Below are 21,647 nucleotides of genomic sequence, written 5' to 3'. Positions count from 1 at the left end.
TTTCAAAATCGAGGTCAGCAGGGTCAGACACAATCATTTATTGTTTTGAAAGACTCCGGCAGGGTCAAAAGAAACAGTTGTTGGCGCCGATGATGTCAGCAATATGGCGAATTTCCGCCCCACCCGTGAGATTTGCTCTCGTCACGTCATGAGCACATTGAACTGCTAGTGAACCGTGCTCAATATGTACCGGCTACCGCTCTCTCCATCATCATCAACGACGATATATGTCGGTGCCGGCCGTGCGAGGTCGTTCAATGAAAAAGACGCACGCCACTGCCGTACCCGTACCTGAGAAAAGTTGCCGTTTTAGGCAGATTTGCGATGATTGAAACAATACATCTACCTCATAATTCATGTACTCGAACGCCCGGAATCAGTATGTGCTGGAGTTTGAAAAGTTTGGGTGCGGGGTATGATAATGATGATAATGAAAATGTTTACATCTGTACATGGATGATTAGATAGCAAGACAAGGAAGAAGAAAAAAAGAAATTTGTGCCTCCTCCAGGGTTGTGAGTGACTTCAGAGATAATTTGACACATACAAATCTCTCTGATTTTCAGGACACCTGCCTATATATACTACAATGTTTATTTACCATTGCAATTCTGTCTGCATTACTCCCATTAAGTCGAAACCTAGCATGTACGTATGTAGCTCATTGTCTATGGTCTCATTAGGGAGTTTTTTTTGTTATTCATGCGCGGCCAAGCCCTATTTCTTATTCAGGAAGAAATGTATAATATTTGGGGTTTTTCGTGATTGTCCGGCCCAATTGGCAATATTGCCATTTGGGATGGTGAACATAGCTAGGAGCAAATGCGACGCTTATGATTTATTTAAAGAAATAAAATGCCCGATTTAACATCCTGCAGAATCAGGGGAATCGGGCGTTTCCAGTGATATACGACACAAATGGGTTGTTCTCATGCATTCACTTTGGAAACGCATCTTAAAATAGATGTTACGCCCTGTTAATGGGGCACGTCATCATCGCGTACATTTGGGAAAAACTCCCTAACGAGACCTATGGTGCTACCTGTTGCGAGGACAATGATTCGTATTCCCGGCAAATGAGGAAAATATTGACGCTGGTTTACTTCTTCGCACATTTTGTACACGTTGTTGTGAGTTTGTATTGATTTGCACAGCTGAGCCATGGGTGAAACCTAAACCAGGAAGGAGAATTTTATTGACAGTTTTTATATCGGATTCGAAGGCCAAATATTTTAACCAACAATGGTAAATACTTCTGTAATGATTATAGAATTCTGACATTTTAATAAATATGAAATCGCATCTGTTTTTTTCAGGCTTGCAGCAATTTCAGTTACTTATATGGTTGTGTAAATCATCCAATCTGAAAAATGTTTATCTGTCTGCTGGCTCTTGGCCTCTCCTCCCACCTCTCCACTCAGTTCTCTCCTGAGGTAGGACTGATTGGTCGATGTGCGGGCCGTTCTATCTTTCTCAGTCTTTATTTGATGCTGTCAGACATGTCAGCTACTGATAACAAGAGGATATTACCTCTCTGTGCCCAGACCCAGTCTGAGTTTGTGGAAGGAAAATGAAAGGGTGGGTGACTTTCTTTAATCACTTCGTCTTCATCAGTGTGGCTCAAGATGACTGGGATTTCAGTAACAATACATCGTTTAACTGAGCCCCTCACTGAGAATCAAGGCCAACAAAGTACTGGAGTAATATGACAGTGAGCCCCACCAAGAGAGGATTTGTAGACCAATTACTTCAGTACGTCTCTCTTGGACAAGTCTTGAGGCCTAGTCTGATTAATCTAGTGTTCATGTTTTGTTTCTCAACGTTTAACCCTCTTCATTAATGCACCCTCAAGGCTGGAAACAGGCGAAGTTGGGTAAGGATGAGTGCTAGGTGGGTGGAGTCATCCAAGCCATGCCTGATGGCAGATGACTCATCCGTAGTTAGCATCATGAGTAACATGTCAGAAATGTTGATGGCGTGAGAGAAATGTTGCTATTGTATGGTTCTTGTGGAAGCAGTTATTTGATACGGGTTTCTTTCATTTTGGTTGAAAATGCATCCTCAGATTTTGTTTTGAGAAAATTGCTTGGATAGTTTCAGTTATGCAGCCAATCTTTTCTGAATGTTGCCTATGTTCTAAGGACACTTCTCCATTCAGGGATATAAACTTGGCTGTACTCTTTGATAGGACCGAACACAACTTTCACACCTAGCGCACACTGTCAATAGATGAAATTGATCAATAGGTGACAGCACCTGCACACGGATGTGAGAAATGCTTTCTGAGTGCTGCGAATGGCACCGCGGCCAACTGACTGTTATAATCTGGTCAGGTTTGCAGCAGAGTTTTCTTCCTGCTTAATTGACTCTGTTTTTTGTTGGTTGCAGGCATATCATTGGCAGAGTCACAATGTCAAGCAGAGCGGGGTCGATGATATGGTGCTCTTGCAGAAGATCACAGAGCCAGCCATCTGTGAGAATCTCAAGAAGCGATTCATGGACGATTGTATTTATGTATCCTTAGATCAACACAAATGAACAGTGTGGGCATTTATAGTTGAATGTATTGCTTGTACATCATAACAAATTCGATAAATTTGGTCAAATTCTATCCTTGGCCGTATTAAGATATGAAATGCAAGATGTAGCGCCCTCTTTTTGCTGTTCTTGGAAGCCATGGAGCATGACCTTGGGCCCAGGATATCCTTGTTTACTCCTTAACTATTGAGACATATATCGGACCTGTGCTGATCTCTGTCAACCCCTTCAAACAGATCCCAATCTTCTCTGACAAACATGTCGACATGTATCAGGGTGCAGCCAGCTACGAGAACCCGCCGCATGTTTTCGCGCTGACTGACGAGATGTACCGGAACATGATGATAGACATGGAGAACCAATGTGTCATCATCAGGTAAGCAACACAGAATCAAGACTCCGTATCTTTGCTGACTACTAGATTGCCCAGTACCTGATTCTGTCAACATCTTGTCATTTCAGAAAGTAAGATGTCTGATTTGGTGCTGATTTCAGGGGTATTTCTTGTCTATATCATTTTCTTGACAATTACTATACATTGATAAGAATTATGCTGAGCCATTGTAATTATCAGGGAAACGGAGCTTTCAGTTTGATAACTTTCTTTTTCAGCGGTGAGAGTGGAGCGGGTAAAACAGTTGCAGCCAAGTATATCATGTCGTATATTGCCAAAGTGTCTGGCGGTGGCGCCAGTGTACAGAAGGTCAAGGATGTCATCTTGGAGTCCAACCCGCTTCTTGAATCGTTTGGAAATGCTAAGACAGTCCGCAATAATAACTCCAGCAGATTTGTAAGTAGAGAATCAGCTGATATCAGAGATCTATTCGGCAACTTCATTCGATTGTTTACTAGCATTCCTAAGTCATGCTATCTTATAAAACATCTGACCTAAAGATCCAGTGATAGCTTGCTCTCTTATCATTATTAGGCTTATCTCTTGGTGTAACATGCTCTCTTCAGGTTGATCTTGTCAGCATGAATACTTTGGGAATGGTTCTAAAGGTCTGTGATCATATTTCAGGGAAAGTATGTTGAAATCCAGTTCACAAGAGGCGGTGAGCCTGATGCTGGGCGCATCTCAAACTTCCTGTTGGAGAAGGTAAGATTGTCTCATGTTCCTACAGAGAAGAGAATAAGGAGAATCTTGGGTTGGAAGCTATGCTTTGTCTGCTTTGGTAGAAAAACTTGTTCATGCTGATCATGCCACATTCTATGCTGATTCCAGTCTCGGGTCGTGAGTCAGAACACTTCAGAGAGGAACTTCCATATCTTCTACCAACTGTGTGCTGGAGCAACCCCCGAACATCAAAGTGAGATGGGCCTAACAACGCCTGACTATTATTACTACCTCAATCAGAGCGGCACGTACACTGTTGATGGCACAGATGACAAGAAGGACTTCAAGGACACTAAGGTTTGGCAAAAACATCAAAAGATTTGATGTGATAATTGGGAAGCCAATGTTTTTGTTCAAGAAGTTTTAAGAATTCTGGGCCAATTTAAAAACAAATGTTTGGCGGAGGTTGCAGGCTGGATGTGCATTGTACATCTAGATAACGCTGGCTCGACTATGATGTGCTTAACATTTGCCTGATTCAGTTGAAGTCTGTCTTGGCACTCATTTGAGTTGATTCTAATCTTGCAGCACGCAATGGGTGTGGTGGGAATCGATGATATCACGCAGGATTCAGTGTTCAGTATCGTGGCTGGTGTCCTCCATCTTGGAAACATCTTATTTGTGGAAGATGGCAATTACGCAGCTGTGTCAAATGATGAGTGTAAGTTCACCTACACCTACTAAGTTCACCGCTCCCAGGAATTGACATTGTTGAACACTCGAGACTGGTGAGCCAAAGGGAAGTGGTAATGGCATAAGTTTTTAACTCTTGTTGAGTCAGTTGATCTCCATTGCTCCTTCTTCAAGTTGCCCAGTATTGATGCCATGGCAAGCTTACCATCCCACTCAGCTGCTACAGGCGTGCCTTCTGTTTATTGACAGGCTTCTTTTTCTTCCAGTTCTGGACTTCCCTGCATACCTGTTTGGTGTTGAGAAGGAGATGCTGAGGTCTAAGTTGACAGGTCGCATCATGGACAGCAAGTGGGGAGGGAAGACAGAGAAAACTGAGATTAAACTCAACCCAGAACAAGCGGCGTACACCCGTGATGCTCTGGCTAAGGCGCTCTATTCACGGGTGTTTGATTATTTAGTTGTGGTGAGTGTCTTTTGTACCTCTTGTCACACTGATTTGTTGTCATCCTGCATCTGTCTAAAACTCTTTGTTCAAAGAAATGGGCAGTGATGCACCACTCACGGTGAATGGGAATAGGGCCACATGGAGATGGCCAGTTTTTGCTGAAATGTCATAACTAAAAAGTTGTGTCTCAAATAGAAACTTTTTAAAAAACATGTTGGTTACATATTGTCTGTATGTTATATATTGTCATGTACATGTACTTGCTAGTACATGTACATGTATACCGTTGCAACACTGTCATTCCTGATTTCCCTTAATGCAATGTGGCACTTGAGGAATTGAAAACAAATGATCACTGATGATGATGTGTTCTATCTCTGAGTTTCATTCATCTCTTTCTCCGATTCAAGGCCGTGAACAAAGCAATGTCCAAACAAGCAGCTGGGGTCAACATTGGCATTCTAGATATCTACGGTTTTGAAATCTTTGCTAAGAATGGCTTTGAACAGTTTTGTATCAACTATGTGAATGAGAAGCTACAACAGATCTTCATTGAGCTCACACTCAAGGCTGAGCAGGTGAGTTCATCTTCTCTCCAATAGGGAGCTCTGTCTTGAGAGAAAGGCCAGCTCCCAACCTCAAAAACCAAGCAGGAGGTCTTTGTCGGAGGCTTTTTTCATGTCAAATACAAATTCCTGTAGTGTTCCTTGTTCCAGTTGGATGTGTGAACTGGCTAAATCTTTAGATGCAGGCTGTTCACTATTGCAATGCCAACTCGGTGATTTAGTAGGAGGTTTCATCAGTTTCTTCTACTCGTGTTTCCAGGAAGAGTATGTGCAGGAAGGCATCAAGTGGACGAGTATAGACTACTTCAACAATAAGATTGTGTGTGATCTCATCGAGAGTAAGAGTCCACCTGGAATCTTCTCCAATCTTGATGACGTGTGTGCGACGATGCACGCAGTGACTGATGGTGCTGATGAAACATTACTGCAGGTGAGGATCAATCAGGTGTCCCACCTTGTAGCAGGAATAACCCCTCTCTAGTACAGGCAGAGGATCTATCAGTCAGGTGTCCCACCTTCGAGCAGTCCCACCCCTCTCTAGTACAGGCAGAGGATCTATCAGTCAGGTGTCCCACCTTTGAGCAGGAATAACCCCTCTCTAGTACAGGCAGAGGTTCTATCAGTCAGGTGTCCCACCTTGGAGCAGGAATAACCCCTCTCTAGTACAGGCAGAGGTTCTATCAGTCAGGTGTCCCACCTTGGAGCAGGAATAACCCCTCTCTAGTACAGGCAGAGGATCTATCAGTCAGGTGTCCCACCTTGGAGCAGGAATAACCCCTCTCTAGTACAGGCAGAGGATCTATCAGTCAGGTGTCCCACCTTGGAGCAGGAATAACCCCTCTCTAGTACAGGCAGAATGAACAGTCTTCTCATTCTGCTTGGATTCTATCTTCTGTGCTGGATAAACTCTGCTGTCTGTTTGCACACGTGGTCCTCACATCGGCATCAGTTCTCACAGAAAAGACACCTACAATGATATCAGCTGCTGTAAGAAGCTGTGCCATCTCTGTTTTCAGAAATTGTCCTCCCAAGTTGGTTCCCACCAGCATTACCAGGGGTCGAGTGTTGGGTTTGTCGTCCACCATTATGCCGGGAAGGTGACCTATGATGCCGAGGGATTCTGTGAGCGGAACCGTGACGTACTCTTTAACGATCTCATACAGTTAATGCAGACGAGTGAAAAGTAAGTAGACACTAATCAACCGTAGTGAGACTGTTAAATCAATTACCTCGAGACATGAACAGCTTTGCTTGTGGAAAGTGGATTAACAAATTTATATGAATTTTCACTCTAAACAACATTATCTTCTCTACTGATGCTTGGGGAATGACTATGGTAAGGATTCAGTGGTAGTATGAGTGTCTTTTGAGTCCGGCAATTATATGGATATGAGAGCATTCAGAGAAATCTCTGTTGCCTTCTGCAATTACTCAGAGTTACATAGTTGACCTGATTCATGTTGATATTGTTCCCTTTCGATGCAGTCAGTTCATCAAGGGCCTTTTCCCCGAAGATGTCAGCCAGCAAACCAGAGGCAGGCCCTCCACAGCTGGCACCAAGATCAGGGTAAGGGAAAGTTGCCACTTTTGAGATCAGACTGACATCCAGCTGACTGACTGCCTACATGTATCCTAGACAATTGTTGATCTTGACCTGACGCTATCTCAATACAGTAATCTGAGTTGCCTCGGCTATTTCTATGCTCCCTGTAAATCCAGTGTCTACAATGGCTTCTTCAGGACTGATGTCGTTCTCGTTTGATCTTGTTCAAAAACTTTAATATTGACTCAAGTTAATGTAACAGATTTGCTCTTTGATCTTGTATGTGTGTAACCTTCAGAACCAAGCCAACAAACTGGTTGAGACGTTGATGAAGTCTACACCTCATTATATACGCTGTATCAAACCAAACGAGACCAAGCGAGCTCATGATTGGGAGGAGAATCGTGTCAAGCATCAGGTTGAGTATCTCGGCTTGAAAGAGAACATTCGAGTGCGGAGGGCAGGCTTCGCGTACAGGAGGCCGTTTGATAAGTTCCTGCGCAGGTTCGTATTATAGAATCCTTGCCTTCTTGATTGTTTGGAATGGAGCAGGGAATATTCATCTTGAAACACCAATAGTTACGACACCCACAGCTCTGATGTACTCATTACCATGAGTTAACCCCTTATAATGAGGATATCTGGCTTGAAACTGCCCAACAAGAAGCCCTGCAGTGTGCTAGAAGGTCTCCAGAAAGAGCAGGCAACAGTAATTGAGAATTCATGCATATAAACATAGCGTACTAGCACAAGAAGTATTCATCATGACAAAAATCTGCAAAAAGTGTATTAAAATCCTCTTGTTTTCAGATATGCTATCCTTACCAAAGAGACATGGCCTCAATGGCACGGTGATACACGCCAGGGTGTGACACACTTATTGACGTCTGTCAACATGGATCGCGATCAGTTTCAGCTCGGAAAGACCAAGGTCTTCATAAAAAATCCTGAATCTGTAAGTGGCTTACGTCTGCTGGATCAATATCATAGCGGTGGCCATTGCTATCGTCTGCAAGAAGACTCGGCCTGTTTGGTTGTTGGTGTTTTATAGGTCAAGGCTGGGCCAAGAAGCAAGATACGATGATGATGATGATGATGATGATGATGATGATGATGATGATGATGATGATGATGATGATGATGAGTTCATGGTCGGGAGTTCACTAGCTGTTTTGTCTCTTTATGATTGTAGTGGACTGCATAACAGCCGAATCACCTGACTCATGTTAGATGAACCCATCAAGCACCCGTGGTCTAGCAACTTTCTTTACTTTCTAGCTGTTTTTGTTGGAAGAAGTACGAGAGAGAAAGTTTGACAGTTACGCCCGAGTTATCCAGAAAGCATTCCGCAAGTACAACGCACAGAGATACTACTTCAAGCTCAGACAGCAAGGTAGGCTAGCAATGAAGATTTCGTTTTCCTGTTTGTTCTGTATTGTCGCTATCTAGCATGGCTATTAGTTCAACTGATAACAGTTGAGATTTTTGAAGAGAGGACTTTGAAGTCAACACATCAGTGCTGAGCACTGTCTGGCTGGTGTTGCATCCAGGTTAGGCCAGAAGACATGGCCTTATCAGCTGAACTCTCCGCAAACAAATGACTGTTGACTTCATAAACCAGACGAGTCAAATGCACCATTAAGTCTAACCACACCATTTCCAGCGTCCGACATCCTGTACAATAAGAAGGAGCGTCGACGTTACAGTTTGAATCGTAACTACGTTGGCGACTACATCGGGATGGACGAGAATCCTGGATTGAGGGTGCTCTGCGGGAAGAGGGAGAAGATGGAGTTTGCAGAGACGATCGTCAAGTACGATCGTCGCTTCAAGGTAAGTTAGAGCAAGACTTGAATTGCTAAGGTAACACATGCTGTGGACTCCCGCGTCAGAGCTAGGCCAGTTTCAACTCATAATAACAATATAGAAGGAAATCTCTACCCCAGAGGAAACTTCTTTGATTGAAAAGGCAGTATATTCTGTTAGTGACGGTCATTGTGACATTGTGAAAGGTCTCATGCCAAGCAATTTAGAAGTGGTTTCAAAGAACAGAGGTTTTTGTATTTCAATGTGTTCCTGATTCGTTTTCAGACGGCCAAACGTGACTTGATGCTGACTAACAAGTTTATCTACCTGGTTGGGCGAGAAGTGGTCAAGAAAGGTCCAGAGAAAGGTCAGGTGAAGGAGGTGATCAAGAGGAAGATCGAACTCGACCAGATATCACACGTCGCCCTCAGGTCAGTCAGACAATGGGGTCCAGATCAGTCACAGGTGGACAACTCTGATGGGGAAGTCTGCTGGGCCACCACCATCATATCAGCTTAGAAGAGTTCAAGGTTTTGCTGAGAGTGTGGGCCTAATAGTTATCACAATCGCAGCTCTAATGTGCCTATCTCTCTTTCAGTACATTACAAGATGATTTCTTGGTGATCTATGTCCAGAATGAATACGCAAGTCTCGTTCAATCAGTCTTCAAGACCGAGTTCCTCACCACACTCTCCAAGAGATATAAGGAAAAGGTGGCCAAGAACCTGCGCATTGAATTTACTGATCAGTAAGTCCTTTCATGTTATGTTGTTGTTGAGCAGACGTTCATTCCTTTCAAGTGCTGCATCACGTTGAAGTCTCTCAGCAGCTGTACTGTGCCAATGTTATTTCCCTTCTCCCCAGTCAAACAGTATGTGATGCCATGGACATAGAGAGGCAACTTCATGGTCTGTTTTCCTTTTCAGAATTGAATTCCCCGTAAAGAAGGAAGGATGGGGAGGAGGTGGTTCTCGGATGGTCAAATTCTCCAAAGCGTACGGTGAGGATGGGCAAGGGGCTCTGAAGACTTCCAGCAAAACATTGAACGTTAGTATTGGAAGTGGTCTTCCTAAAGACTCCAAGCCGGGATTGAAGGAGGTAGTGCGAGCTGCGCCCTCTAGGCCAAGCGGAGGTCGACAACCGTCAAGGAGGGCTCCAGGACGGCCTGCACCCAATCTCGCCCCAGGTATGCCTGCACCAACATGTGTCCTCTTGACCAAACTTACTCATGTGCATGACTCTAAGAAACCTTAACAGTCCATTTAGCATAACTTCATCTTTTGCTCAGAAACATTTAAATGTCAAAGTATCTACTTGATGTCCTCAAAATTGCCAGGTGTCAGAGAGTTCAGCTCCCTGTGAATATTATCAACAACCAGCCGGCAACTAAACCAAACAGTTTGAATGGTGTTGTTTCTGTGATGGACGTCTGCTTCATATTTTTAGTTGGTGGCGTGGTGGCCTCATCTACCAAGCGGGGAGTACAGCGTGGTCGCAGCATGGACAAGACACCATCTTTACCTCGCGGTGGTGCTCAGAATCTAGCTAAAGCAATAGGCAACTTTAATAATAATACTGAGTTTCTGAACACACCAGAAGCTGGAGTAGCTGGGTAAGTCATATTGTTAGTCTTCAAGTTGATCTCCTGAAGGACACTACATTCGGAAACTATCATCTTCAGGTGAAGTTACAATATCAGGGCTATAGCTGTCACAGGGAAGAACATTACTGTGGGATATTAAAACACCCGAGTGGAGTGAATCGGCCAATGTCGCAGACATCTGGACATTTTTGTGAAGTGAAAGCTTTGAATGTGTGTAAGACATACCTGCCTGGGTGTGTTCAGCTTGACTTTCAGTAACAGGATCTCTCTACTCTTTCTTTCACCAACAACTCCTTTCAGTTCACTCAGAAACGAAATCCGCAAATCACGAAGTGGCAGTGCACCGAAAAGGTTATACTTGATTATCACCCACTCCCTGTTCATACACCGTTTCCTCATTTTGCTTTTGTTTGATGATGCTTACCTTTTCCCTGTCACCGGGAGTCATCTTGACTGACAACATTTCAAGACAATATGCTAGCTAATGCATGTCCCTCTTGGTATGAGCTCGCTTTGTCACCACTGCTGAGTGCAAGGAACCTTACCGTGAGCTTACATGAGACAGCATTCTCCATCATTGTGGAGCAGAGGTTTATTGTTGAGGAAATCATGTCGGTCTGTCTGCTTTTGTTTTTGTTACCTCAACTGTTTTTATTTGTATTCACAATATTCTCTACGAAGTTGATGTGAACAGTCACTAAATTGAGGAACGGTCCAAGAACATTTGAAAAAGGAACATGATGTGTGAATCCTGTGAGGAGATGGCTGAACCTTTGTTGAAGGATTTCATAGTATTCAGTAAGACATGTTTTCTGGCTGATCGACATGGTAGAACGTTGTTATCGTAGCAAACAGTTGGCCTAACTACTGGCATCAGTCTTGTTTACAATTCCATTCTCCTTTTCAGTGAGGTGAGAAAGAGAGAGAGCGTGAAACAGCCCAACAAGCCGCCAGCAAAACCCAAACCAAAACGTAAACCTTCGCCGGTTCTTCCCCAAGGTAAAGCTCTGTGGGCGTACGATGCTCAAGACACCGATGAACTTGGCTTCAACGAAGGACAGATCATCAGCATCGTTAAGGAAGGTGAGCATACAGGGAGGCTATTCACCTTGTGGGGCCTCCTATGACATCCCCAGGAGTTGGTAGTTTCTTGGCTGACAACTCTTATTCGAGTCTTTAAGGGATCGTGTTTCCCCCAGCTGTGCCGATATTTTGGAGGCACCTGTAAAATGAATCCCAGTGGTTTGAAACTGTTGGGAGTTCTTGTTGGGGAATGTTTTACCTCGGACATCTCGCCAAATTGGTCTTCCCTCAAGATCCACAGATATGATTGTTGTGTGTTTCAGATCCCTCTGGTTGGTGGAAAGGGATGGTCGGCAACAGGGAGGGACTCTTCCCATCAAACTACATCGAGAAGATCTAGACAACCAGGATGGCGCTTCATTTACCGTCTGCATCTGGATTCATAGAACTGGCTCAGTAGAGAGGAAGCTTCAACCAAACAGATCAGCAGTGAATTCGAGCGTGACCTTCGATATGAGCTTACAGATGCTCCACTGAGAATGTGAAGCTGATGACTTTGGAGGTCAGCTTACTTTGGACATTCAATCTTAGACATTCCTGTCGCCTGCTATACTTAAACAGTTCATTCAAGGCAACTAAATTCTGCCATGATTCATGTGAGTTATCATTTACTGAAGACATCTTGTATGAGAGCATAGCTCATGTTGACTAGATGCAGTCAATGAAGGCTTAGAGTCTTCCATTCACTCGAGTTGTATCATCGCCTCATTGTTAACTGGATTCATTTGTGTTATTTTGTACTGCCCAGTTGCCATGGCGCTGCCAAGTTGCTATGGTGCTGCCAAATCGCGTTTGTCCATTCTTTGTCTGCTGTGCAATTCCAAAACGATACTGCTGAAGAGATTTCACATGTCGTCATGACGGCTGTGAATAAGATTTGAAGATTTCTTCCATGACCATGAGAAGTTTCCATGTTTTTTAAGTTATATGCTGCAAAATTCACTCAAGTTCTGTACCAGGGAACTCGAATTATGTCTACTTGTATGCTCTCCTTGGCCGGGTTGGCTTGGGACTTTTTAACTGATTTGACATGGACACTGCTCGCTATCACAACAGGATCATATTGCTTCTAGATCTATATCATCCCAGTGAAGTGGAAATGTTTTCATGAGAAGTTATTTATGTTCTGTTGTACATGTATATAATATAAGATAATGCACGTCGATGTTCAGTCATAATGATTGTGTGAATGTTTACAAAGACAGCTTTGTATATATCTGATTATGTACTTGTGCCTTTAACATTCCCTCCATGATAAGGTGACTTGAATGATTCCCCATTCTTTATCGGGTCTTGTTTTCTCACCTTGAAGATGCATGTCTATGATCAATGTTGATATCAGAGGGAATGATTACTCTGACTAGGTTAATGAGATAAAGATGGTGATTAGAATGCATCAGCCATGGTTTTATTGGGGCAGCTTGAGCTCAGCTTGGACCTCACATGTGAAAACTCATCGATTCAGAAGACTGAAGTCAAGTTCGTTTCACGATGTGAAAGACTGCATAATGGCAGTTTTCAAGTTATGAAATGAACTCAAATGTTCAACTTATTCCAACTATTTTCTTCATTCCTACTGAAATTGTTTTTCATATTTTGCATGTGTTATTGTATTGTACTTACATACAGAGAGATATTTAGAGTTCTGTTGCTCAGTTCCACTCCAAACTCTCGTGCTCTGGCCCAGCTGGTTGATTAGGTGGTTGTACTATGATTTAGATTCCTGTGGGGGTCAATGTGGAGGAGGGTATCGGTTCAATCTTTTGCCCAGTGTCTCAGTGTGTTGGACCAGCTGACATCTATGTATCACAGCTTTTAATGTGCCAAATGTCTTCACTTGTGCCTTTTAGTTGCCTCTGGGGGAGAGGAATATGCTCTAACAATATGTGATGTAGTTGCTTCTGGTCTGCTGAAATGAGTTGCACAAGAGTAGTCTAGTGTCACTAGGTGGGTCTTGGGGTGAGGAAATGATCAGTTCCTATTTACCACTGTTACACATATTTGCAACACTAATGTTAAAACGCCTTTCACTATTCAAGCATGGAGGAGTGTCTGGAGATAATGCCTGGCTGACAATAACAATATTTACACTGTTATCCAACAGAGGTGATTCAGCATGTATATTATCTAATGATTCTATGTATAATCATTATCATCACAGTTTACACATGTTTTACACCTAACCAATGATATTTTGTAGGTCGTTTCATTCCAAAGTGATACAAAATTAAGAAATGTTTCTTGTATTTATCTAGGAAAGATGCATGAGAATAATAAAATATAAAAACAGAAGGAATGCCTTTGTTTACTCTCATTGCATTGAATAATGCACTGGACTGTGTGTCACACAACACATGAATGGTGGTACTGCAAAGAGCTTTTGAACAGGTTGAATTGATCCAAATCTTAGGTCAACAGTGTCTGTGATCACAGCGTGACCAGTCAGCAGATCGAAGATGAGGACGAGTGCATTACTGATCCACCGTCGTGTCTATACGGTGAGAGATGGGACAATCCCAGCCTGACCGAATCAGTGAGAGATAAGACACTCACTTCCCGACGGAATCAGTGAGAGATGAGACACTCACTTCCCGACCGAATCAGTGAGAGATGAGACACTCACTTCCCGACCGAATCAGTAGAGATGAGACACTCACTTCCCGACCGAATCAGTGAGAGATGAGACACTCACAACCTGACCGAATCAGTGAGAGATTAGACACTCACTTCCCGACCGAATCAGTGAGAGATGAGACACTCACTTCCCGACCGAATCAGTGAGAGATGAGACACTCACTTCCCGACTGAATCGGTGAGAGATGAGACACTCACTTCCCGACCGAATCGGTGAGAGATGAGACACTCACTTCCCGACCGAATCGGGCCAGGCAGCCCCGCCGCCTTGCCTATGCAATGAGAGATAGGACACACCAGATTCTCGTCTCTCAGTGTAGAGATCACCAGATAGAGACGTGATTGTGACCGTCCTGAAGACCTCCCAGGGCTGGTTATGCATCACCCATCACACTCAGATAAAGACGCGATTGTGATAGTTCGTCAATCTCACAGACCTGGTTATTGATTCCCCATCATACTCGGCTGGACTTGAACATGCAAGTCCCAAAGACGTGTCCGAATGTTTGGTATGATAAACATGCAGTATTTTCCCAGAAACATAGACCAACAACTATGCTTACTATTCAAAGTTGGTTTATTAAATCTGGCCAGACAGATCTGGCTTATGAGACACTCTTGACATCCGAACACAATTTAACCAGCTAGCAGCTAACCAACCAGCTGCAGGGGATAAGAAGCTCCAGAGCTCTTCCCATCAGGAATTATGAACATGATATAAACAAAGGCCTGTAGAAAAGTATTGCACAGTTGACAGAATGTCCCAAGGACTTGATTCTCTGAATGAATGTCTGAGTCACCACAGCTATGTACATCTCAAGAAGTTGAGTCCTTGAATGAAGGTCCTATGAGTCACCATGGCTGTACGCCTCATGTCAATGCACAGTACATAATCAAAGGTCAGTAGGAGCCAGTAATATGACATCCCAAGAATCTCTGAATGAAGATCCTAAAAGAATCATGAGTCGCCGTGTCCGTTTCCATTGGTATGAATGCTGCCAGAGGCCTCTGGTGTACTGCTGCTTGGTTTACAACCTGACGCTACCTCACCACGCTCATCAACTCCCAGAGGAAGAGCTTGACCTCTCGTTATCTCTTCTGGAAAAGGAATGAATCAACTGAATGAGTTGGAGAAATGTCGAGTCAAACTGCTTCATTTTATCCCAGCGTCAAGACTCTAAACAGACGGCACATGTCAGCCATAAGGGGCATCCTGTTTACAAAAGCTCATGACATAACCTATCACATTGCTCACCTGTCCTGATCGCGTAAACATCGCCAAAGTGCTCTTCACACTGCATCGTCTCCGTATCAAATGAGGACGAGCCACCAAACAAGACAAGATGTTCTGAGGAGACAACAGCACTGTGGCAGCCCCTGGCAGAGGGTAAGGAGCCTCGAACTTCAGGTTGTAACCATTCTTTGGTTTCTGAGAGAAAATGGCACATGGATCAGAAATCACCATCAAATTGAAGAACTTGCTCACTTAAAGGGGTACAAAAGAGCAGCTGTGGGGTAGTGGCTCAGATTCTCAACTAGTGGTCAAAAGGCTGCTTTAATCCCCACTGTCGGCGGGACGATCAAGGCAGGTTTCTTTGTCTGACTTGCCACACTCATTCACCGCAGTGTCTCGTGCTAGCTGTTAGGTGCTAGGTGTATTAAATCCAATCCCACACACCTGTGTCAAATATATGGAAATCCTGGAAGTGATGATTTTCCGAGCTCCGGCCGCCCAAGATGACAACCCTCTTCCCAATGGCAGTGGCAGTATGGAACGACCGACAAGCTGGAATGCGTCCTTTGTACTTGAGGTCAGCCTCCCATTTTTTAGACACTGTAAGGAGAAAATGTGCAGAACTGACACAGTGCTGAGAAGGCATAACCGTATTATGATGGTAACCTGTAACAGAAACAATTCAGCGAGTCTTTGAAAAGTTCACCTCCCAGGATTTGAAATTTCAAACCAGGATAGGCCCGGAAATATGCAACTATTGGACTCAAGACTAATTTTTCTGTTTGCTCATTTTCTTATGTCATTTACTCGACTGGGTTTCAAGATATCTGGAACACCACATCCAAACGAACAACTCTATGGTGCTACCCACTTAATGACCTCTAACTCTCCAAAGTGTCAACTTACCGGTATCAAAAATATGTAAATCATTTGTTCTTCCTTCGGTGTCACGGCCGCCAAACACCACCAACTTGTCATCAATGGCACACATCCCAAGAGCAGCTCTGGCTGTTGGAACACCGAGGTTCATCTGTAATGGCTGCGACCAGCTATTCGTTTCTGAAAGTTGACAGAGATTATTAGAATCACAATATCTTTCCCAGGTTGAATGATTTTCCAGACACTTAACAATGAAGTGTTTGAAAACTTCAACACAGTCATTCTCAGGTGAAGTGAAGTGTTATGATCAAGTTACGCACCTGTGTCGAAGATATGGAGATCATTGAACCAGCCGAACTGTGCCGCCTCCTGCTGCTCTTTGACTTCTTCCAGTTCTTCATCCTGACTTGCATCATCATCATCAGTCACCCATTCTCCTTGCTTGGGACCGAATCCCCCAAAATAGTAGATCTTTTTACCAATCACAGCTGACGCTAGCTTGTCGCGTGGGGAGGGAGGCGTACCGGAGCTTTCAACTTTATTCCAACTCGCATTTTCTGGAACAGAAGATTGAGATTAATGTTTGTGGATTGATAGAAGAATAAACTGTAACCTCCTAGGGTTAGGGTTACTTGCTCAAGGAAAATGAGACACGAGACAGAACAGCAAAGATGCTTTGGAGAGTTGAACCCAGTACCCTCTGACGAGCCTGGTTCTCTCATCACTATGCCACTCATCATCTTCCTGTCTAGCTATGAAATGTAAGCTGTACCCCAGCAGATGCCACTTCTGTACGTTACCTGTGTCAAATGAGTAGATGTCCTGAAACCATCCTGAATACTGACTCAGTCCTCCGAATAGATAAAGCTTGTCACCAACAAGATCGAAAGTGGCAGCTGATCGCGGCGGAGGAACCTTGCCGCTACCATCTACCTTTGTCCATTTACCTGTGCCTGAAGATGACAGAAATATGGTTTTGTGGTTCAACCAGGTTATGATCAGACATGAATGAGACAAAGCTGTCGTCAATCAATGAAATGACCAGCGATCATGTCTCTGACAATGACATGACATTTGAATGTTTGTCACTCATAAAGCCCGATTTATGTACTTGGTGCAGTCACTGTGATTAGACGTTTGATGACATAACAGTAATATACACCGACAGTGAGTGACAGATCCAGGCCTGGCAAGAGATTGGACATCGTTACGACGTGGTCTACTTTCATCTTGAACCTTCTCACCTCCACATATGCACAGCAGTAACATCTTTACCAATACCTTACCTATCTCTAGCATCAGTAGATCATTCGATTCTGCACAGTCATCGTCACCGGTAATCATGACCCCACCAAACACAAACATCCTCCCATCAACAGAACAGGCTGCATGGCAATCACGGGGTGGGAAGCTGGGCTCACAATCTACACGACTCCAAGTCACTTTGATATCATTCTCTATTGGTTTCCCCAACTGGACCCCTTGACTTGCTTCGTTACCCATCTTCTGATATCAAATCCACAACAAAATGTTACTCGTAAATATTTGAGAAAAGTAAAGACATGAAAGATCCACACTGAGATTTGAGAAATAACATTTCCCGCGAGGTGGTGCAAAATTCAAATTCAAATTAGTTTATTAATCAAAAGGCCCGGAGGGCAAAGGTACACATGGTACAATAGAAATACAATGATTTTGATTGAAAGTACATAAGACATACAAAGGATACATGACAAAAGTAACAATATAAAGTCTACTACCGGGGTCAAACCTGGAGTAGATACTAGTAGGTGGGAGAGAGGAGGTCCTTATTTTATGCGATCAGAAAAGCATTTCTGTAAAAATGATGATAGCTTCTGACAAATTCCAGGGTCCTCATTTGAAAGAAGCCAGATAAACTTATTTCCTGGTGAGAGACCTGAAAAGTTGATGTTGTTCTCATTGATAACTGAGAAAAAATCGTTCCTTGAAGCATCATATTTTGGGCAGGCAGTTAGAAAGTGAACCTCGTCTTCTATTGAAGTCCCATCACAAGAACACACCCTCTCTTCAACTTTAAGTTTTTTGTATCTACCTCTTTCAATGGCTAGATCGTGACAGCTAATGCGGAAACAACAAAGGGATCTTCTTAAAGAAAAACTTGAAATTGAAGTCAGATATTTCTCACAGCAGAGTTGCGTTTTGAAGGACCTATAAGAGCGTAATTTGTTTTTAGCATTTGGATTCCGAGAATCATCCCAAATTTCTAGCTTCCACTTTCTGTGCACTGTGGGAAGGGTTGCACTTTCTGTTTCCAGGAAATTCCCCATTCTCCAAGCGTCGTCAATGGTGACTATCAATGATAAGCCTCACTCGACCTACTGTCTCTGCCACAGTTTGCCTATGCGGCAATTTCAGCGGGTGCATGTAAATTGAACATTTGGCCCGGCACCCGGGAGATTGGAAATCCCCATTCTCCAAACGTCGTCAATGGTGTATATTGTTGTCAAGCCTCACTCGATTCGGCCTGGCTGTGACTTCCTCATCTCACTCTGTGACTGCGTCATCTCTCTCGCCATGTTGACAACTTGGCAGAGCAGCCAGAACTGATTTGGCCTGGCTGTGACTGTCTCATCTCTCTCACCATATTAACAACTAGGCAGTGTGGCGAAGACTGATGTGGCCTGGCTATCACCGTCTCATGTCTCTCATCATGTTGTCAACACGGTGGAGCAGCCAGGTCTGATTCGGCCTGGCTGTGACTGCCTCATCTCTCTCACCATGTTGACAACTTGGCAGAGCAGTCAGGACTGATTTGGCCTGGCTGTGACTGTCTCATCTCTCTCGCCATATTAACAACTAGGCAGGGCAGGGAAGATTGATTTCGGCCTGGCTGTGACCGTCTCATCTCTCTCACCTTGTCAACAGGGTACTGCTAGATTGGTCCATCACTTCTTTTGATATGTGAGGCTGGGTGTTATAATTTCAAACTAGGAAGAAATGATACATCTTAGCTGTGTATTTTGCTTTTGATATTTCAATAGCACTTGTGATACTCATTCTAAATAATGTTGCACCCTTCCAATGTCTCCTGTTGCCATCTGTTGGTGTTGGTTGAAAGCACAAATATCAGGAATATCACATCAAATGAATCATTTAATTCATGAAGACAATGTCACTTTTCAAATCGAGATACATGAGAAATTTCTTTGATATACATGTAACTACAATGACCTCTTTTCTGATATACTTCTAAATATCATACCATAGAAGAGGTATCATTACCAGAAAATATCAAAATGTCCAAAATGTAAACCATGGGAAATTTAAAACCTTTTTGAAATAAATACTGACCCAAACTCCTACTTCATCCTGGACCTCGTTTATCTTGGACCATCACACTTGTTCCCCGAAGTGGTGTCTCACTACTTGTTGGGATTTGGGTCATATTTTCCCTAAACAGTTCTCTTCATTGGGTTGCTGCTCTAAGGGTTCTGCGACTCTTTACTGACCAGGCCGAATCAGTCCTGGCTGCTCCACCGTGTTGACAACATGATGAGAGTGATGAGACAGTCACAGCCAGGCCGCATCAATCTTCGCCGCACTGCCTAGTTGTTAATATGGCGAGAGAGATGAGACAATCACAGCCAGGCCAAATCAGTCTCGGCTGCTCTGCCAAGTTGTCTACATGGTGAAAGAGATGAGAGACAGTCACAGCCAGGCCGAATCAGTTCTGGCTGCTCTGCCAAGTTGTCTATATGGTGAGAGAGATGAGACAGTCACAGCCAGGCGGCATCAGTCTTCGCCGCACTGCCTAGTTGTTAATATGGCGAGAGAGATGAGACAATCACAGCCAGGCCAAATCAGTCTCGGCTGCTCTGCCAAGTTGTCTACATGGTGAAAGAGATGAGACAATCACAGCCAGGCCAAATCAGTCTCGGCTGCTCTGCCAAGTTGTCTACATGGTGAAAGAGATGAGAGACAGTCACAGCCAGGCCAAATCAGTCTTGGCTGCTCTGCCAAGTTGTCTATATGGTGAGAGAGATGAGACAGTCACAGCCAGGCGGCATCAGTCTTCGCCGCACTGCCTAGTTGTTAATATGGTGAGAGAGATGAGACAGTCACAGCCAGGCCAAATCAGTCTTGGCTGCTCTGCCAAGTTGTCAACATGGTGAGAGAGATGAGGAAGTCACAGCCAGGCCAAATCAGTCTTGGCTGCTCCACCGTGTTGACAACATGATGAGAGAGATGAGGAAGTCACAACCAGGCCGAATCAGTCCTGGCTGCTCCACCGTGTTGACAACATGATGCGAGTGATGAGACAGTCACAGCCAGGCCGCATCAATCTTCGCCGCACTGCCTAGTTGTTAATAAGGCGAGAGAGATGAGACAGTCAGAGCCAGGCCGAATCAGTTCTGGCTGCTCCACCGTGTTGACAATAATTATGGTGAGAGAGATGAGACAGTCACAGCCAGGCCAAATCAGTCTTGGCTGCTCTGCCAAGTTGTCAACATGGTGAGAGAGATGAGGCAGTCACAGCCAGGCCAAATCAGTCTTGGCTGCTCCACCGTGTTGACAACATGATGAGAGAGATGAGGAAGTCACAACCAGGCCGAATCAGTCCTGGCTGCTCCACCGTGTTGACAACATGATGCGAGTGATGAGACAGTCACAGCCAGGCCGCATCAATCTTCGCCGCACTGCCTAGTTGTTAATAAGGCGAGAGAGATGAGACAGTCAGAGCCAGGCCGAATCAGTTCTGGCTGCTCCACCGTGTTGACAATAATTATGGTGGGAGAGATGAGACAGTCACAGCCAGGCCAAATCAGTGTTGGCTGCTCTGCCAAGTTGTCAACATGGTGAGAGAGATGAGGCAGTCACAGCCAGGCCGAATCAGTCCTGGCTGCTCCACCGTGTTGACAACATGATGAGAGAGATGAGGAAGTCACAACCAGGCCGAATCAGTCCTGGCTGCTCCACCGTGTTGACAACATGATGCGAGTGATGAGACAGTCACAGCCAGGCCGCATCAATCTTCGCCGCACTGCCTAGTTGTTAATATGGCGAGAGAGATGAGACAATCACAGCCAGGCCAAATCAGTCTCGGCTGCTCTGCCAAGTTGTCTACATGGTGAAAGAGATGAGAGACAGTCACAGCCAGGCCAAATCAGTCTCGGCTGCTCTGCCAAGTTGTCTATATGGTGAGAGAGATGAGACAGTCACAGCCAGGCGGCATCAGTCTTCGCCGCACTGCCTAGTTGTTAATATGGTGAGAGAGATGAGACAGTCACAGCCAGGCCAAATTAGTCTTGGCTGCTCTGCCAAGTTGTCAACATGGTGAGAGAGATGAGGAAGTCACAGCCAGGCCGAATCAGTCCTGGCTGCTCCACCGTGTTGACAACATGATGAGAGAGATGAGATAGTCACAGCCACAGTACTTCGATTGTTTCTCCTCCGCACGTGCTAGGACGTGTCTGTCGGAGCTGACAGCTATCTCGATGATTAGGACCTCCTTTTCCTTCTCATAGAAGACGAGCATGTCGGGGTGCCGGTGTTTTATAGCCGAGCCCGTGGGGACTAGCGAGTC

General features: G+C 44.3%; 2 protein-coding genes across 4 annotated transcripts; one reads left to right on the top strand and one right to left on the bottom strand.

Moving 5' to 3' along the window:
• Positions 1-1,152: 1,152 nt before the first annotated feature.
• Positions 1,153-13,618, top strand: LOC135483410 (unconventional myosin-Ie-like). Of its 3 annotated transcripts, XM_064764292.1 has the most exons (24): positions 1,160-1,245; positions 1,853-1,873; positions 2,389-2,514; positions 2,730-2,914; positions 3,151-3,328; positions 3,560-3,637; positions 3,764-3,952; positions 4,184-4,316; positions 4,555-4,751; positions 5,144-5,311; positions 5,559-5,729; positions 6,316-6,482; positions 6,785-6,866; positions 7,141-7,346; positions 7,653-7,797; positions 8,121-8,235; positions 8,506-8,675; positions 8,934-9,079; positions 9,247-9,396; positions 9,575-9,834; positions 10,095-10,260; positions 10,552-10,602; positions 11,159-11,334; positions 11,598-13,618. In XM_064764292.1, the coding sequence occupies exons 1-24, from the start codon at positions 1,243-1,245 to the stop codon at positions 11,672-11,674; spliced, it is 3,360 nt and encodes a 1,119-aa protein (XP_064620362.1). In that variant the 5' UTR covers positions 1,160-1,242; the 3' UTR covers positions 11,675-13,618. The 3 variants fall into 3 exon arrangements, with proteins under 3 accessions (XP_064620363.1, XP_064620362.1, XP_064620364.1); XM_064764293.1 differs by lacking the exon at positions 1,853-1,873 and having other exon boundaries at positions 1,153-1,245; XM_064764294.1 differs by lacking the exon at positions 10,552-10,602.
• Positions 13,619-14,527: 909 nt separating this feature from the next.
• On the bottom strand, positions 14,528-18,309 carry LOC135483936 (uncharacterized). Its single transcript, XM_064765009.1, has 7 exons — positions 17,368-18,309; positions 16,882-17,034; positions 16,402-16,638; positions 16,109-16,261; positions 15,647-15,802; positions 15,224-15,397; positions 14,528-15,066 (listed from the first exon to the last, which is right to left on the bottom strand). Exons 1-7 carry the CDS (start codon positions 17,582-17,584, stop codon positions 14,927-14,929), a joined length of 1,230 nt encoding a protein of 409 aa, XP_064621079.1. The 5' UTR covers positions 17,585-18,309; the 3' UTR covers positions 14,528-14,926.
• Positions 18,310-21,647: the final 3,338 nt, after the last annotated feature.

Source organism: Lineus longissimus, chromosome 2, assembly GCF_910592395.1.
Source record: "Lineus longissimus chromosome 2, tnLinLong1.2, whole genome shotgun sequence".
NCBI lineage: Eukaryota > Metazoa > Nemertea > Pilidiophora > Heteronemertea > Lineidae > Lineus > Lineus longissimus.
The sequence above is the reverse complement of the archived record's forward strand: the minus strand, read 5'-3'. Positions and strand labels throughout refer to the sequence as shown.

Excerpts from the sequence above, each read along its gene's own strand:
- LOC135483410 (XM_064764292.1), top strand. Across the intron at positions 4,752-5,143 it reads TGTTTGATTATTTAGTTGTG|GCCGTGAACAAAGCAATGTC; the intron begins GTGAGTGTCTTT and ends CTCCGATTCAAG. Across the intron at positions 5,312-5,558 it reads TCACACTCAAGGCTGAGCAG|GAAGAGTATGTGCAGGAAGG; the intron begins GTGAGTTCATCT and ends TCGTGTTTCCAG.
- LOC135483936 (XM_064765009.1), bottom strand. The coding sequence starts at position 17,584 with ATGGGTAACGAAGCAAGTCAAGGGGTCCAGTTGGGGAAACCAATAGAG. Across the intron at positions 17,035-17,367 it reads TCTACTGATGCTAGAGATAG|GCACAGGTAAATGGACAAAG; the intron begins GTAAGGTATTGG and ends TGTCATCTTCAG. Across the intron at positions 16,262-16,401 it reads TCTCCATATCTTCGACACAG|AAACGAATAGCTGGTCGCAG; the intron begins GTGCGTAACTTG and ends GTCAACTTTCAG.